At 41.3% G+C, this 19,660-nt stretch overlaps 1 protein-coding gene across 1 annotated transcript; it reads left to right on the forward strand.

Annotated features, from left to right (window-relative positions):
* The first annotated feature begins 243 nt into the window (after window positions 1-243).
* Window positions 244-19,582, forward strand: gpr137c (G protein-coupled receptor 137c). The gene is made up of 8 exons (XM_030068825.1): window positions 244-1,023; window positions 11,163-11,212; window positions 11,516-11,623; window positions 12,361-12,499; window positions 12,613-12,762; window positions 13,352-13,477; window positions 14,046-14,170; window positions 15,158-19,582. The coding sequence occupies exons 1-8, from the start codon at window positions 643-645 to the stop codon at window positions 15,438-15,440; spliced, it is 1,362 nt and encodes a 453-aa protein (XP_029924685.1). The 5' UTR covers window positions 244-642; the 3' UTR covers window positions 15,441-19,582.
* The last annotated feature ends 78 nt before the right edge of the window (window positions 19,583-19,660 follow it).

Genomic DNA, 19,660 nt, shown 5'->3' on the forward strand with positions numbered 1-19,660 from the left:
CCAATCACGTGAAATTAAGGGGCGGGTGCTTCAACAGCTGACATCATCACAAGCCAATCGAGTGGGGAAATTTTGGAGGCTGGGCGGCGCGGATGTCCAATGAAATTGCACATTGGGTAAGTGGGCGTAGACGCGTCCTTCGCCATGGAGATTCTCGCGGAAACTGGGGAGAACTGCGGCTCCAGAGCGAGGCGTTTTCGTGCGAAAAACAGTGCGACATTGAGCCAAGATGGCGCCAAACCGAGAGCCAGTTTCCGTATTATTAGAGAACACGGAGGCGGGTCTGAAACTACATCACAGCTGATCTGGAGCCCCCCGCCCCCCTAAGTTGTTTTTTTTTTGCAGAGAGCAGCTTTGCAGAGATTCACAGGGGTACCTCTCTCTTTTTCTTTCTCCCTCTCTTGTTTTTAGCCCAGCGTTTTTTTAAACTCCCTCTTTCTCCAGCCAAACCTCGGATTTAAATCCCTGCGCCGCTCAGTATGCCACTTCTTTTCAGAATAAACTGTTTTTTATCGCTTTTTTCACAGGAATATCCTCCTCTTTTTCCCTCACCCGCGGTGAAATTAACCCAAGTTTGACCTAATTTCAGTGTTGTTGTTTTTTACCTTCACAACACCTCCGTGTGGCAGTCTGGGCAAGTCAATGGAGATGTTTTCGGCGGAAAATGAGGTCAATTCTCATTTGTTTACCTCGGTGAAGGAGTCCCCAGGAGCTGCCATCTCCCCAACACTGGAGCTCAGTCTGACTATCATCTACACCGTCCTCTACTCGTTCCTGTTCATCTTCGTTTACCTGCAGCTCTGGCTCATTCTGCACTACGGACACAAGCGCTTCAGCTACCAGAGTGTGTTTCTGTTCCTGTGCCTGCTCTGGGCAGCGCTCAGGACAACACTCTTCTCGTTTTACTTTAAAAATGTGGTGCAGGCCAACCAGCTGCAGCCTCTGGCCTACTGGCTGCTCTACTGCTGCCCTGTCTGCCTGCAGTTCTTCACCCTCTGCCTGCTCAACCTCTACTTCACACAGGTAGGTGTGTGTGTGTGTGTGTGTGTGTGTGTGTGTGTGTGTGTGTGTGTGAGAGAGAGAGAGAGAGAGAGACAGAGAGAGAGTGAGAGACTGATGGAGAGACAGAATGGCAATAGAGAAAGAGAGCAAGGTAGGTGTGTGCACAGTGTACAGCAGATAGAGGATTTTGCAGTGTGTGTGTGTGTGTGTGTGTGTGTGTGACCTGATTCCATAAAACAGCTGACGTTGCAATACTGCACTCATTGTATCCATCTGACATGGTTCAACTTCAATGTATTTGCTGTTTGCTGGAAAATATACTGAACCTATTGCACAGTCCACACAGTGGATATGCAGGGAGACAGGAAAGTGTTCTGTTGTGTTGTGTGAAGAGACAGTGCTACATGGCTGCAGGTTAGGGAGGATTCCTTGTGAGTGAAGGTTTTCATGCTTGATCGCCATCGTCCACCACTACCCCGCTGTCTTTCTATCCCAAATTTCTCCAAAGAGTGTAATTCAGCACCAGTTAAAGGTGCTACTGGACACGTTTTAAAGGACCGTAGCGGTGACTTTGTGTGTTTAGTGTAATATCTACAAAATGTGTGTATGTCACTTTTCTGCTAATCTTTTCCCAAAGCAAGCAGTTGTACTTTACAACACCCATATCATTTTTCCTTCCTTTTATCCAACCACTGGTTTCCATTCATTCCACTATGATATGAAAATGAACTTTCAGAGACTTCACACTTTCCTCACACCAGTGTTCCATCACTGTAATAAAGTCCTCCACATTAGTTTTCTTAAAACGGCCAGAAAATAGTCCCTGAGGAAACATTTGCTTTACACAGCGAAACATCAGATCTGTGGGTTGTGAATGGCGATGATTTTCATAGCTGCAAATGTAGAGCCGGAAAATCCAGTGGGCATATTCAAAAATGTCAAAAGGTAGCAGATCCCAAATTTTCAAGTCAAGGATGACACACTTACATTTCACCTGTTTATTTGACTCACATCACACTGTTTTATCACACTTTAATATGGTACACTGTAGGAAATGGACCAAACATGCAAAATCACTGGTATGGTCCTTTGAGGCACCATGTTTGTTCCTTGCATGTTTTACCTAGTTAGTACCATGCAGGCATATTTTTACCTTACCACCGATTATCCAAAAACATGCCAGATTTTTCCCATGGCTCGTGCAGCACTGCCATCATGGGCTATGCATGGCAAATTGTGGACATACACACACTCACTCATGGAGGTTTAATGGGACACATGTCCAGCGTGCACCACGTCGAGAAAACACTGTGGACCACTGATTGGTCAGAGAGAAACTGAAATAACAAAGCAATCTCTCTCTGCCATCATCTGTGCTGTGTTTTACCTCTTGTGTCTCCGGGTCAGACTTTGGCCGGACCCACAGCTTTCACAGTTCCTGGCAGCTTCTGGCAGACAGTGGAAGGAGTGGAGGTCTGATGTGAAAATCACTACCAACATGATTATCGCCTCCAGGGAAATCAAAGACACCAGGGAGGGGGGAGGTTTATGGGAAATGTTGTCTTCATGTGGAGTAACATTAGCCTGAACAACATCACTGGTGTCAGACAGAGACCGCCAATCATCTCCATCATGGCCTCTTTTCTTTACAGTGGTTATTTCAAGATGCCACTATTACTGACAATAAGCACATTTTGCTATATCAAATAAAAAATGCTTGATGGACAATGTTGAGTAAAATTCTAAACATGTGACTAAAAGCTTGAGGTGAATAAACCTTTTATTCGATAAAAAGAAAGGCGGTGCTTTGGGGTGGAAACATTTGCGCTGAAAGAAAACAAGACATACATAGGATAATCCCATGACCGCTCGCCCTTTGACCTCTGACCTCAGCCAGAGCTGCTGTCATGGTAACGTTAACAGGTGGACAGATCAAGACATTCTTTCATCTTATACATGCAAAGAATGAAACGGCTGTATTAGATGGGAAACAGCAGTGCAAAGCAACCATTTATAAAGGTGTGGAAGTGCAAATGCACAAATGCGTCTTTCCAGAACAGGGAACAGCCATTTGGCTAGCAAGCAAACTGGTTGCTCGTAGCAACGGTCACATGATGATGACGTAGTAGGATGTGTCATCATTTGGCACCAACAGGGAGCTGCATTTAATTCACTTTAATGGATTTTACTGAAACGCAACTTAATTTCCTTGATTTTCCTGTGACACTTTGATTAATTAAAGTGTTTTACAATTAAGTGAAACTTGCTCACACTTAGTTGGTGCAGTTATATCTGTCGTCATGAAAAAAAGAATAAAAGCACAATGTGTATTAATTCACATTTACATTTATACAGTTGACACTACAATCTTGTCCCTGACCTTTTGGGAATATCTCCGCAACATAATCCTGCTCTGGAGCTGGGTTCATGGGTTTAGTTAGCCCTGGGCTAAGAGTGAGGATATCTCATATTCTAAGTTGTACGTGTGAACAGACAGTTGGCCCAGGGCTAGGTGTACTGTGAAAATGGCTTATGTGTTGTATTGCTATGCATATTACCATGCTTCACCGTATAGTAGCAGCAGAAGCATGGGGGTTGCTCTCTCATGGTATAACATCAAAATTCATTTGAATATGAAAGGCGGATTGCAAAAGTTATTAAAAATCACAGCTAGGATGTGACGATTCAAAGGTGCACTTTCCCAAGAGCTGACTTGATTTGCAGCAATGTTTTTCCCCCCGGCTGATGTTGTTTGTTGGGTTCGGTTCAAGTGTGTCACTGTGACTCACCAACATTTACCTTTTTAAAGGGTTTATGTAACAGAGAGTAAATATTTGATTGGATTAGGGGATGTCTTCTTGGTGAGTATGTCTCACACTGTTGTGGGCCTGCAGACATCACTGCAGAGATGTTTCTATATGTAGATACATTGTAGACATATGTGGTGTGCTGTGCCCAGATTCACATTGCTCACTAAACTATGGGTGAAATTCCCCAGCGGATCTTTTAAGGTCTATTTGATCTTATCTTAGGACTCTACCGAAGAGTACGCAGCCCCCAGAGGGTCACAGCGAGATTTTTTTTTTCATAACATCACAATAACTTTTGCGTTACCTCACTTTTTTTTTTTTGTGCTCTCTCGTAATAGTTTTGTTTTACCTCACAATACTTTTCTACTTCCGGTAGAAACCCCAGTATACGACAGCCCGGTCTTGTCAGCTCTTTGAATTTTACTTTGAACTGGACATTAGTTCTGCTGATATGGTACAACTGCTCACTAGGCACGGTTATGTTATGAGTGAAAGTAAACTGAAACACATTCTCAGATCAAGAGACATGAAGAATCAGAATCCGAATTGCAGAATTGTGAGCAAAATGTCAGAACTCTTAGATTAAAGTGAGAATTCTGAGATTAGATCTGTGCAAAAACTCAGAATCTCAAAATCCGTTCTAATGTCAGAATTCTTCAGACTTTTGAAGGAAAAGTCAGACGAATTCTGACTTCTGGTGAGGTCGTGTCGACATGTAGGGAGCGATGCGATGTGGCGTCATGCCCCACAGAGTCAACAGCTGCCCCGTGTCTATTTTCAATGCATCATGCCACCTGTTCTATTACTATCACCAATGTTGCCTGTTTGCAGAGAAATAGAAATTAAATCCATGGTTCGTTTACCTTTTGACTTGCTGCATGGATGCAGTTAGAAATAGATGTCGTCCTGTTCAGCAGTACAAAAAAAGTCACAAATGTGTGATCTGTGCCCTCCACATAACAAACCCAGTGAATCCCAGTTACTTTAATATACTAGCATTCAGATGCATGTAAAGGCTAATTTTTAAAATCTTGTGGTTAAGAGAGGTTGAATGAAATAAAAGCCTGCATCAGGGCTCATGGGTCTCTCAGGGGCTATTGTGACACTGCTGTGGTGTGCTCCTTGTTTTGACTCTGTATCAGCTGGACTACCATGTAACACCGAGTTGAAATTATCACAGAGTTTATCAACTTCCATTATTATCAGCAGAAATCCATTGAAGAGAGCCACCAGGATCTCGCAGTGAAAGCCTGTGTTGCATACAGGCCGAGCCTCCATTGATGTGAACGCTGTCCTATTCAATATGTGGACAAGACGCAAGCAAACATCCCCATCAGCTACATGCTATCACAGACTGTGTGTGTGTGTGTGTGTGTGTGTGTGTGTGTGTGTGTGTGTGTGTGTGTGTGTGTAGAGGGAGAGGGACAGAGAGACATTTGGTCAGCCACAGTTGTTGAACAGCTGCCCACTGCAAATATCAAAGACCAGTTTGTATCTGTCACTAACACACACACACACACACACACACACACACACACGTTGTGGTGGTTAACATATTATGACTCGTCAAGCCTATTGACTTATTTTAATGATTATCACTGGATGTTATCATGACTTTATTATTTTAATAATAATACTAATAATAATAATTCTGGAATAATTCTGGAATCATTAAGTGGCAGATTCATATAATACAAGGAACATGCGACTCAAACAAACTGAAGACATCACCATTTTCAATTTATGACATTTGGAAATTATTTTATTTCTAAACTCTTTTCCATTTACATCCACCTTCCGGGATGGAAGAAGTTCCTGTTCAAACAGCTTGCCTTGGCGATGTGTAGGACACACACACACACACACACACACACACACACACACACACACACACTGAGTAAAATCCTATAGAATCATGTTACAGTGGCCAGTGTCTTCCTGTGTGCTGGTTAATGTCAGACCTCAGCAGTTTATCCAAGTCACTCTGATCCTTCAGTTTTGCTCCAGTCATGCCTAATGTGCTCCTCTGGCCTGCTGTTAAATGGTGTGTTTGTGCATAAACAGTCTTGGAGCTGCATAAATGGGTTTGACTGGAAAGCTGAGACTCTTGTGGATTCAATGAGCCACATTTTATTAATGTGTGATGATGTTAGCTCCCATAGTAGTGAGACCATTTTTTTCAAACTTGACATCACTGTATAAAATGACCTATAATGACCTTTAAGATAATCACAGCCTCATGAAACTTTCTAGCTGCCTATAACCTAGAGCACAGGTACAAAAAATTATACAGTGATTGATGATTTTTTTTTAAGTTTTGAATCTTTTATTAACAGCTCTGATTGAAGAATAGATTTGCCAAAATTGTTTGTGAGAATTTTTCCCCCCTGTACAGCCCCTAATACTTTATAATGATGAATAGGTGGGCCTTGGGGTGGAAAAGGTTGAGCTCAATTGCTCAGAAAAAACAACCAGAGGACCTTTCTCTGCATGGACAGGACATCTCATTTTCATGATGTTTTCTACACCCAAAAGTGACAATAAACAACATTTAAATGAAAAATTCCCTATTTTACAACCTTTTAAGGTGCAGTGAATTAATCAGCCTTGTATGAGCAACATAAAAGTACTTCTTCAGGTAGCAGTGTGAATGTGTGCAGGCAGATTGTCATTCGGACACAGTGTGTGTATCAGCAGTGTGCTGGTGTGAAACCACAAGCTGAAACCTGACATAACATCATGCCACTATGACACAGCTCGCCATCTGACGCACCACTATGGAAACCATTCTGTGTGTGTGTGTGTGTGTGGTGCCATTTTGTGATGAGTCAGGCGTGAGTCGTGACATGTGATTTACTTCTCCTTGTTAAGTTCTTAACTCTTTCTTCCTTCCTCTCTGCACAGGGACTGTCATTTGACACAGGGTGCAGTGCTGCTTGAGAAATGGTGGAGTGCTGCAGGAAATGCTGACAGTGATGAGTTAAACTTGCTGAGATAAACACCATATTCCAAACGCATATGGAGAAATATTGTTGGCTAACACATTTTTGAAGGCATCACTTATTATAAAATAACTATTGCATGCTATAATAATTCAATAATGAGTTCAGTAATAGGTTTACATGAGCATACCACTGTGCAAATTGACCTTTTGCAACCCAGCAGCCCGCAGACAGGCTTTTATTGTGAAATGTTTTGTGTAACCTTAGTCAACAAAAAACAAAACTGCTACAGTGGCATATGAAGAGGCAATTTTTTCCTGTAAAGCACAGAACCTGGTCCAAAAATATATTTTTAAAAAAAAATGCTAACTAAAAGAAAGAAAGAAAAAAAACACAAAGAAAGAAAGAAAGAATAAAATAAAAATAAAGTTAGATTCCTTTTTTAGAGGAAAAGGCAAAGGAAGAAAAAGTAACCACATATAGAAAATATTTAAAAATGTTTAAAAATTATGTGCACAGAAATAGCAGAAATATATCAAGTAGTTCAAAAGTATTTAAAAAATAAAAATAAATGCATCTTCACAGGATAAAGGATTTTTTATTTATGTATTTGCCTTTTTATTTGGATTTTTTTTTTTTAAAGAAACAAAGCAAATTCCATTCAGTTTTCAAACAGGTTAAAGTCTGTAAGTGAATACATTGTTGATTTAAGTGCATATTATGTGGATCAAAAAGTCAAAGTAACCACACACACACACACACACACACACACACACACACACACATACACACAGTCAGACACGTAAACAGGCTGGTTGCTTCATTCTGGGTTACAAATTACCACCCTCTGGCCCACATTCTCACACAAACGGCTTCTGTGTGTGTGTGTGTGTGTGTGTGTGTGTGTGTGTGCCAATCATGTATCATCATGAACACAGAGTCATTAATTGGCAAGTTTAAAATGTCTACTTGGTAATTAGGCATGAGGCTTTCATCAGACCGTAGAAATATGTCTGGCTGTATTTCTGAGGAGCTGAGACTAGATTTTGGAAAACCTTGCTCAAACACAAAACGCCACTTCCTGGAAGTGTGGACTGACTCACTCGAGGCCAGTGTCCCAACTTTTCCACACTTAAATAGAACGTGTCTACAGCTCAGCTCCTCCGCTGCTGATGTTTTGCAATAAATCTTCTTGGAGCTGATATGTTTTTGCTGGTGTTCAAGTATTTTCATGCCAAGAAATGAGAGGGATTCATTGTTTTTGCCAGAGCAAAGTTTTTTAAGAGCATCTGAAACAGCATCTAGACCATCATGGGACACTAAAACTGTCCACTGAAAGGCAGACAGAATGTTCTTTCACGTGGGTGGTAACCTGTGAGCTCTCACCCATCACTCTCATGTGTTTAAACAACAAGGCTGATTTGCTGTCTGCAGAGAAACAGGATTCCCATAAAACTGCCATAATAATGAATTTATTTCCACATGGGAGGCAGGTTTTGGCGTGAGGAGAACCTCAGTCATGTGGACAACATGACCAATAATCACCTTTATAGTACTGGGCCAAAATCAGCTGAACACCATACTTGTCATTTTCCAGAGTCTATTTTCCAACCACAGGCTGCTCTCCATCATGCTGCTGTTAAAGGGAGGCGAAACTAAAATGTGCAATTTTGCATTAAAATGTATTTATGGTCATCACTGGGTGTAGAAATCATCCTGCAGCTGTGACACTCCTGCATGGCAGTTGTTTTCTCGAGCGGTTTTGCTGTGCATCAAAAGTCACTTTCACACCTAAGAGTGGAGCGAGCCAATCAGAACACCTCCCTCGGTTTTATTCCCCTCCCCCCCTTTGATTGACAGTTAAAATGCACCTGTTATCCTGGAATGGATTACTGCAGAGGCCCTGAAACTGCATTTTCTTCATTTTATTACAGTTATTGATTTTCAGGAACTCTTATAATGTTAGTGGATGAATCACAATACTTGCAGCAATAAAACTCAACATGCAGAGTGCAGACAACAATTATGGACATGATTCCAGTGTGAATGCTGTTCATGAACTTAGCAGAGTTATTGCATTATCCTCTTTTTATTTTGCCTCCATCCTGTCCTCCAGCTATCAGTCAAACAGTGCAGGCGGGACAGTGACGGCTTCCTCCTTCGACTTTCTGTTGACAGAGTTTGAGTGTCTGCAGGTGGCGCTCTTTTCTTTGTCTGATCAGTCCCGGTGGCTGTTGCTGCTCATGCAAACCACCCAGTTCTGCTTCCCTTTATTCTCAGCAAACTTGAAATGTAAATCGCGTCACTTCCTGTGCAGCAGGAAGGAGCTACCAGACACTGAGGCCCAATCCCAAACCAGCCCCGACACCCTCGCCCCGTCCACTCCTTCTCCATTTGTGCATTCACATCAAGGGTACGCCACATTAAGGACTGTCCCAAAGCACTTAGCAGGGAGTGGAAGTGGACAGGAAGTCCCTTGACCTGCAGATTTTATACACCAATTACAAGCAAACATAATTTATCTAACAGCATAATGAAGATTATGGTGATGTTGCACATTTGCAGGGACAGCTGAAGACACCAAGCACTCATGAGACTCAGAATATCAGTTTTGTTCATATACAGAGGTTCCCTCTGCAGCTGGGAGTGTGACTGCATGAGGAGTGTCCACACGAGCTGAACGGAGCAGAGTGGACATGCAGCTGTTTGCTGTGCTCACTTGGCTCGATCAGAATGAACTGGGGTCCAGTGGCAGCGCACATCCACCCCCAGAAAAAAATACTGCTTGTTAAATGGTTCATCAGAATGCTCTCTGGTTCTACAAAGGACCATCACCAGTTGAAGAACCTCCCTATTTAGCGGATGGTTCTACACATCCGCTGAACCATTTTGGTCCACAAAGAACTTTCTTAAAATGGTGCTCTAAAGAACCTGTTTTTGCTCATTTATGATCCCTAAAAGAACCATTTTTGATCGTTCTTTGCAGCACCTTTTGGGGCTCTTTAAATCACAACACCATTTCTGTGGATGTGGAACCAAAAATGGTTCGTTTATGGCATCACTCCAACGAACCATTTTTGGGTCCAGTTAGCAGCTTTATTTTTCGGTGTGCAGAGCAGTGAATAGTGTCACACTGCTTTGGGAACTGAGAGGATCATTACCACCAGCTGGACTACACAAGTTAACCCAGCCCAACAGGCATGGTTCTGTGCAAACCATCTCACAGTACTGATTTGAACAGAAGTCTGTTCTACTGGAGTGTCACTGCTTTGCAAAGTGTGAGGTGGGAGGGACCCGTTTGGGAAGGAGCCCGAATGTTTAGAACAGCAAATATCAAATCTTTCAGTAAATGGATATTGGGTGCATATCAACTGGCACAAAGATTTGTTTATGAAAATGCAGATTGTTACTAAAGCAAGCCTTGTGTTGACAGCGAGCACAGCGTGTGTGTGCTGAGACGCACAGCTGAGGTGAAAATGATGTGTCACATTAGCAGAGCTGTGAAGTGGCCAGTCATTTTTTCCCATTAACTGCTAGTTAATCTTTAAACACAGACATAATGTACAATGTACAGTATCTGCTCACACACAGCATCATGTGACAGGCAGCGCAACCTTTGCCCTGTGGTTTTTGTATGGTGTGTGTGTGTGTGTGTGTGATTTAAAGGTATACAGGACTCTCCCTTGGTTGTGTTACATTCACAGTTTTCTCTTTAATCGACCTCACCTGAGCTCACCTAGAGTTTTATAGAGCAGTTGCTTTAAAGATGGGGCCCTGGGACCCCTAAGGGTCCTTGATGGCCTTACAGGGGGGTCCTCAGCAAAATGAGGACTAGTGTAATTCTACTACAATGGAATTCAGCAGAAATCATGGCACAGCATTTTTGCATCTCACTACTTTGAATCTATTTATCAGGTTCCATGTGTGACATTTGTACAGTATAATACATAACACAAACCATAATATAATATTTTAAATCAGGGTTACTATAGGGCAAAATGACTTCAAATGGGGGTCCATGGCTTAATGAAAGTAAACTTGAAGGTCTGGAACATGGAACGTTTGAAAATCCCTGTTTTATCCAAGTATCAGAATTAATGAAGGTTGATTATATATTTTACCCGTTTAGAGGCATACTTTATCATATTCAGACAATTTTTCCCTCTAGTTGCTAGATTTTCAATTGCTATATCGTAATTTGATTTAAAACTAGGCAAAATGTGAGTTCAATCCATATTTTTAGCTTTTGAGTGCAAAGTTCAGTCTGCTGATGTGTGGCCCGAGTTGTCTCTGCCTCGTCTCTCTTTCCAGTTCAAATTTCATCAAGCCGCTCTTGAAAACATGTATTACCCAACACGATGTAATGAGCAGTATCAGCACTAATATTAGTGTGTTTCTCTCGGTCTAGGTGATGTTTAAGGCCAAAGCCAAGTATTCCCCCGAGCTCACCAAGTACAAGTAAGTGTGTCTTTTTGTTGCTGTAACTGGACCTCATGTTATTATTTGCAGTTATTCCTGTTTTTTTGACATGAAGACAAATGGGAGGAAGAAACCTGTTGGCCTACATGGATATTTTGCGTTGTAAAATGCTATTTGTCTTCCTGTGGCAGTTGGAAAATAGCTCCTATGTTGAAAATATCTATAAGGAGTGCAAGCGCTGCATTTAAACATATAAAAGTTTTCACTCACATTGTGAGAAGTACCTATTAAAGAACAGAAGTTGAGAATATGGATGTATGACTTGGGTCTCTCTCTCCTCAGGGTTCCTCTGCGTTTGTTCTTCCTGTGTGTCAGTATTTTCTTCTTGGTGGTGAATCTAACTTGTGCACTGCTGGTGCAAGGAGCTCTGGAGCGCTCGGAATCCCCGAGGTAAAACATCTCCTCGAATGTATCATTAAAAAAAAAAAAAAAATCTCTTGCCGCTCATTATTGAAAGGTATAATTGAGAGATTGAACATTTGAACTTGCACATTAATATCACAGTTAGTTCCCCGAGCATGAAAAAAAAAAACCCAGAAGACATTGACAGCTTTCCTCTTCATAGTTAAAGGATTTTTTTTTTTTTTTTTTTTTTTAATCAGAACTAGTTTTCTTTGCTTTATTGCTGTTAAATAATATCAGTTGGGAGTTGACAGTTAAATTCAATGATGTGTTTCAGTCAAACATATACATGTTATATATCAAACTGTTCAGTGTCTTCTGCTGAATCTAATAATTCCTGGTCTGAAGAACTTGCTCTTCTACTTTTTACACCACAACCTTCAAATTGGCCCAAACAGGCTTTTCCAGCAGAAACTAGCTTTAAACAGCTCTGTATGTCTGAGTTCATCATTCTCATTGGTTCAGTCAAACGTACACATTTTATATATCAAACTGCGGAGTGTCTTCTGCTGAATCCAACAATGTCAGGTTTGAAGAAATTGCAGTTGTAGTTTTTATGCTACAGTCTTCTGAAGCCATGTTCAACACAGATTTTACTAGCAGCGACCACCTACAATCACTGTAGCGTCGGTCTCTAATATGGCATCCACATCAAAAAAACGATGTCAGAGAAACGCATGAATACCAGAAAGTGACACTGATGTGTTGATGTGTCCACCCCCCAGTGAGGGAGGCATCAGACATGCGGTGCTGGCCCGGGTCCTGATCAACGACAGCCTCTTCGTGCTGTGCGCCGTCTCTCTGGCCGTCTGCATCTTCAAGATCGCTAAGATGTCCTCCGCCAACGTCTACCTTGAGTCCAAGGTAGGAACGCAACTGCACTCTAAATTTACAGGGACGATAAGTATGATGCGAATCAATTTATCAACCAGTAAATCGATACAGCCCAATAATAAGCGCTCGATGTGTGTTTTCAGGGGACATCAGTGTGCCAGGCGACAGCCATAGGAGCCATAGTGATCCTGCTCTACACATCCAGAGCCTGCTACAACCTGGTGGTGGTGGCTCTGTCGCCCCAAGACAGACCCAGCCCATTCAACTACGGCTGGTACAGTGTTTCTGACCAGGTACCATCAGAGTCCCTTTGATTATGAATGAAAAGTACATTTAGCTGGTGTGTGTGTGTGTGAGTGTGTGTATGTGTGAACAATCCATCTTAGGAGATTTTGGAAGGCAGTGCTTAGTAGGGTAAAGGGCTTTGTTTGACTATAAATAGCCATCTGTCTGTGTGTGTGTGTGTGCGTTTGTGTGTGTGTGTGTGTGTGTGTGTGTGTGTGTGTGTGTGTGTGTGTTGACCTACATCAGAGCTCAGCCTTTGAGACAGACAGCCCATTTTAAAGGGTTTCCTCGACCTGGTGTGTGTGCTGCTGTGCATGTGTTCAACATGATCTCCATCGTGTACATCCTCTGTGTCTTTGCGGGCGTAATCTGAAAATTACAGATTGTCCCTTTAATCTGTCATTACTACATACAAGCTGTCAGTCTGCCATCACAGCAGATCTGTTTGACAAGTTTCTACTTGTATGGCTCTCTGTATTCTTTTAAAAGTGTTGGCTGGAATGGCAGAAATATATTTCATAATAGGGAATGTATTGAATGTATGTATCTTTAAATGGCTTGAAAGTTCAAATGTGTGTGTGTGTGTGTGTGTTGCAGGCTGATGTGCAGGAGATCAGCGGTGAAGCCTACATTGTGTTTGGGATTATTTTGTTCTTCTGGGAGCTGCTGCCTACAAGCCTCGTGGTGGTTTTCTTCAGAGTCCAAAGACCCAACCAAAACCTGGTGAAGAGAAATAAACTCTATTCTATTCTATTCTATTCTATTCTATTCTATTCTATTCTATTCTATTCTATTCTATCCAGAGCTTTACTTAAAACACATTGCAGAAATGCAAATGCAACCCATAATCTACCACTGATCACAAAGTCTGATTTTAAAATAGTGTGTATGATATATTTCTATTAATACACGTCCAGAAACCACAAGCATCTTATTTTTCCTCAGATATTGATATGAGGAGGCAAACAAACGAGTAGGCAGGCTAGCTCTCTCTGAATGTTCTCTCTGAAGAGGTTTGTGGGAGTTGTGGGAAAATGTACAACTAGGACGTGAAATGTTCATAATAATCTAAATTTGACTTTGTTCTATCGAGTGTAAATGGTAATTATGAACCTGATGGAAAGGAACACATGGATGGGCAGACACTGTAGTGATGAAGCTTTATAGCAATCCAGGTATCAAGTGGCATCCTTGGCTGACTCACCAGAGTTTGATTTGAAGACCACAGAGCTCGATGAAAATGTAAGAAATTTTATAGTAAAATATGATTTCTTTCCCGTCTTCATGTTAGGCTCCAGGAGGCATGATCAACAGCCACAGTTTCAGCTCCAGAGCCTATTTCTTTGACAACCCTCGACGGTACGACAGTGATGACGACTTATCCAGGAGCATTAACAGCAGGGCTGACAGGGCCAGGTGGGTATGCACACACACACACACACACACACACACACACAGAAATACACACAAACATGCATGTATACAGCCACACTTATACGTTTGCCAACACTACATACAGTTATTGACACTATTCCAATGCCTTTAATTAAGGTTTACACAGTGTGGGTTTTGAAAGCCAATACTAATATTGAAGCTGCCAGAATTTTGTGCTGATATCTTTAAAAAAAAAAAAAAAAAAAAAAATCACCATTTCTGAACAAAAGCACATCATTGTGCTGTGGTAACAAGCCAACACTTTTTGTTCCTCACTACCGTTTGATTGACAGCCGCCAGCTGCACTTGAAGGCTGTCAATCAAACGGTGGTGGGAGGAATAAAAATTGAGGTTGTGTTCTGATTGGATCGCTCCACCTTTTATGTGAAAGTAGCTTTTTATCCCCAGCAAACAGTTGGTTTTACTCAGGAGAAATCACTTCAGATTTCAGAATCTCACAGGTTTATGCTTTTCCTACAGCCAATCAGTGAGATTATTATTGATCCCACTTATGGTCAAAGGAAAAGAGGAGGAAACTATGTAAAAAAAAAAAAAAAAAAAAATCCATTGATGTGTTTTTCTTCCCCGCTGTTAGTTTATCAAGGCGATAATTTAGCTGTGCTGCCAGAGCTTTTGATGTTGCTATGGTTACATATTGGGCAGTGGATACATTTAGAACCGTGATTAAGCTTGAGCCAAACTACATGTGCAATACACGGTGTTAATGCACACCTGCCAGCCAATCAGAAAAGAGTATTAACCCAGACCATGGCGTAATGATAATTAAAAACATTCTAATGCAAAATTACATATTTAAGTTTACTATCCCTTTAAGGCCAATATGTCTAACTGACATACTGGTCTAACCACACTTTCAATTCTAGTCTTTATGTTGAAAATTTTTTGCAATAGCTAAAATAACGTGTGTCTCTCTGTGGTGTTTGTGTCTGTCCCCCTCCCCTGTGTCAGTCTCCTGTCCACCACTCCCCAGCTGGGCTCCTCCAGCTGGTACGGCTCCATCCAGCGGAACGGCAGTTTGACGGGAGCCGTGGCGTCCGCCCAGCCCTCCTCCTCTACGGCGCCCCTCCTGTTTGCATACGGGAACATCCAGAATCACCACCACCACCACCACAACTACTACTCCACCCCGCAGAACAACAACTACCACCACCACCATCAGAGCAATTACTATTCCACGCCACAGAACTACTACTGCGGCTCGCAGACCTATTTCTGCACCCCGCAGAACTGACACCGCTCCGCGGGGCTTTGGGGACTTCTGGCTCAGGAGCCAAATTCGCATCACTGAAAGAGAAATAACTCCATCACCATCAGAGTACATGGCAATCGACCAATCAGAATGTTTGTTATGGCTTTGTGTTGATCTCAGCTCTGTAATTCCTGTCTTGTGCCATATTGCTTCCCTAACTAAAATCAAAGCGACTACCTAAGAGTGATGTTCTAGCCAAGTCTTGCTCAGGACCAAGTTGGGCAGCAGGAATAGAAAATAATCCTTCACCAAATGATTCTGGAGAAATGTGCTGGCTTGAGCATGTGAGGATTTTGCCTGGACAGTCATACTGTCGTATTCCTGGAAGACTGAGCGATCACTGCTTTCCGGAAACGTTACCGAAAACCTTTTTAGAACTTTTTAGGAAGTTGTATTAAAGCTTTCTGGATGCATTACTGTATTAAAATACCAAGATCCACTTTTTAGGTCCATGGTTTTGGCTCTGAGTTGGAACTAAACGTGTGTGAGCAGCCCCATAACGGCTGCTTGTGGGAGCTGCAAGTGACAGCCGAGGATACACGGCTTCTCACACGACTACATTCCATTTTCTTGCTTTATCTTCTGCTCAAGTTTTTGATTTCCTCGATTCTTTCAGACCTTTTGAACGTACCAGCATCCCCACTCAGAACTGTGATAGAGATTTCTCTCTTCGTTCTTTCTCCTTCACGAAGGAAAACAAAGACTTCAGAGGATGTGAGCTGCTTTAAAAGGCATGACTAAAAAGAAATCACGTCAGCAGAAAGCCAGGCCATCGACCAGTTTTTTGAAATGAACATGGCTGCTACTGAACACCGCAGTGACCAGTCTCTCTGTATATGGCTTTGGACCACATTATTTTCATTGTCATCATCCTCGTCTCCCCCTTTCCTTGTAAAATCTGGTTCAATCCAGTGGACAATCCTCATTCTTTGGACGCTACCATTCTGTGCAGCCAGGGGCCGTGGCGCCGCTGAAAACTGCAAGTCTGGCAATCAGCTTTGAACTGGGACCAAAAATGGCTGGCAGCACTGTTTGAGAATGGGTGCCCACGTGACGAAGAGTGCTTTAATTAACTGCGAAGAACACGTAACGCCACTTTAGAAAAAGTTTTTGGATACAAATCTAGATGTTGAGTATTTCGGACTAGTCCGGCAAGGCTATTTGGTTGATGTCATCGTACACTATTGTTTGGCTCCTGCTATATTACGCTTGTCTGTCGGGGAAATAGGCTACTAGCAACAGGATGCTGACGTCGGGCTCGTCCTTCCTTCAAATTCTACAGAAATATACAGTAAATGTGTTTAAAATGATATGCCACCCACAAATGGCATTTCATTGTGTTTCTAACCCTAGATATCATAATGCTCTTTAACATCGCTGTCCATGCATTTGGGTGGCAGGGAACATTTCAAGCCGCCAAGACGGCGACACAAACGGCATCAACAGGCTCATATCTGCACACAGAAGAACATACACAAGTTCTGCTAACTCATATGTAGCTGTTACATATTGTCAGGCTCAATCGCACATTCTCCGAAAATAACCTAAAGTAGGAGAAATAAATAAAAAAAATCAGTTCATTGAAGCTGTTGATGGGGCAGTAGTGTTTCAACAGGGGGCGCCGTAGCCTGCTATAATGATGGACATGGGCTTTAACACAATCTGCGCAGCTACAAGGACATATCACTGCTGTTGCATGGGAAAAAAGTTTCTCAAGTTACTCATAATGTGTTTTCTGATGGGTTTCAGTTAGCCAAGTTACTGGAGTCATGTAACCCGACAAACCAGACATCTATCGCCAAAATGACACACTCTTTGATGTGAATTTCATATTTCATATTTAGGAAATATAAAGTGTGTGTTTGTGTGTCTGGATTTGCCCACTGTTACATTAGGACCATGTAAACTGTCATGTTGTTAAGTGGTGACAAAGAAGACCACCAAAATCAGTTTTCGTGATGTTGCCATTTAGAATGGACCACATGAATTTTAGGAAAATATGTCCTTGATTTGGGCAGTAGGTAATATGGGTCATATGCAGCCTATAATCAACACGGAGCAGAAATCATCTCTAGGAATGTCTTCTTGTCCCTGAAACGTCTTTTCAAATGAGGCAACCCAAAAACTCAACGTGTAAATCAAGACTAACTGATCCTTTGTGAATTGTGAGGCAGCGTTTTGCACTTAATAGAATAATCTTTGAACTTCATGTTCTGAAAAAAAAAAAAAAAAAAAAAAAAGCTATGGATATGAATGTAGAATTTCATTGTCTCTTTTATTTGTGTGTGGGCGTGTGTGTGTGTCTGTCTTCGTCCTCTCTCTAGTAACTGTATCGTACAGCTGATTTTAATATTTATCCTTTGAGAAAAGAAATATCAATGTGCCATCACATCATGTCCTATCTATTAGTTTGATTCCTTAAGGAAAAGCTTTTTGCACAAATGATGGCTGGATGGATGGATGATAGGTTTTTGTTCTCGTGTCTCCCTGCTAATCAATCTCTAATCCCAGTTTGTCTCACTTGCATTTTGAGTCAGTTATGTGTGTGGTCTTTAATTATTTTGTTTTGGGGTATTTTTGCGAGGGCGGACACTGAATTTGAGGTTCAATCTTTTTATACGTTTAAAGTTTATTTTTCATTTTACATTGATTTTACTGTCTGATTGATTTTATTACTGTTTCTCTCCCATAATTCTTATAGACCATGGCCTTTAAGCAATATTTCACTTAGGTAGGACATTGACAGCTTTTGGTGTGTGTGTGTGTGTGTGTAACACTGTTGTCTTGACCAAAAGCCATGTCTGCGTAAACTAGGTTTGTCAACAGTTAATAATAATAATAATAATAATAATAATAATAATAATAATGATAATAATAATGATGATGATGATGATGATGAAATTCTATGACACCCATGTATTTGTTTAAATGACATGACTCAGCAGTCAAAACACACATGTAGATGACCATGCAAAATTTCTCTTCATACAAGAAAACATAAAAAAAAACAAAGTTGCAGTTGGGTTTTTCTCTCAGTAGCGAGAAGTGTTGGGAGTTCATCAACAGCCAGTCATCAGGAATGATGCCACTCTCTCTGATTTCGTTTACATCAGTCAAAGGTCATGGCTCAAGCACATCGACCTAGTAAAGCAGGGTGACAGACATACTTTAAGCTGAAATTAGACTAAGGTGCATTTGTTCCAACATCTTCAGGTAAAGCAGACCTGTCATTTTGATTTAAAGCAAACTGAATTGTTGTGTTGGCGTGCATAGTCCCTCTGGTGTGATAGGAGTCCACATGGTGGTGAAACAGTACTGGATTTCTATCCCTCTGTTCACTTCCATAGCAACACAGCTCTCAAAATAACACTTTCAACATGTAAATGAACACAAACAAAGTGAATTACGACAATATGAAAAGCAACAAGTCCCGGTACCCATTTTTTTTTTTAACATTATTTTTGTGTAATTACAATTATTTTTTTAAAAGTACTCTGAAGTTGTTTCTTTCTGGTGCAGATCTACTTTCCATTTCACATAGGAAAATAACAAGAAAAGAGACATTTAATTTACTCAAAAAATGGGTACCGGGACTGTATGTTTTTTATACTTGCATAATGCATTTTGTTTGCATTCATTTATGAGATAAAAGTGTTATTTTGGGAGCTGTTTTGCTGCATGATGGAAGACAGTGGTGTGAAAGAAACACAGCATTGTGGACTAGCAGCAGGAACTATACAACTCAACATTTTACCAAAGTTACATGTTGCTTTAAGACAAAGTCTCAAAGATTCATGAAAAAAGAAGCAAAGTTCTCTCACTTTATGGGTCCGTTGGTTCATCTGTTTCAGTAAACTGAACATTTGGAGTGCATGTCTCTGCAGCAGAGAGAACATGGTGTCATATTATCTTTCCAAGGTGATATTATTTCTGTAAAAATGTATATTTGCTAAATCCACTATGACCTGGCAACGAGTAATTGTTTTGTTAATTGTTTATGTTTTGAATTGTTTTATCTGTGGCCATAATGAATGTAACCCATTGTACTATAGATCACTAATGATGTATGCAAGGCAAGCACTACCATGTTTAAATAAAGGCCTACTGCACTGTTTTTAAAAGAACAACATCGAGTTCATCCAAATGATCTCAAACAGCTGGACCTTAACTAGACCACAAATCAGAGGATCTGTACCCAAAAG

The sequence above is a fragment of the Myripristis murdjan genome, chromosome 2 (assembly GCF_902150065.1).
Source record: "Myripristis murdjan chromosome 2, fMyrMur1.1, whole genome shotgun sequence".
Taxonomy (NCBI): domain Eukaryota; kingdom Metazoa; phylum Chordata; class Actinopteri; order Holocentriformes; family Holocentridae; genus Myripristis; species Myripristis murdjan.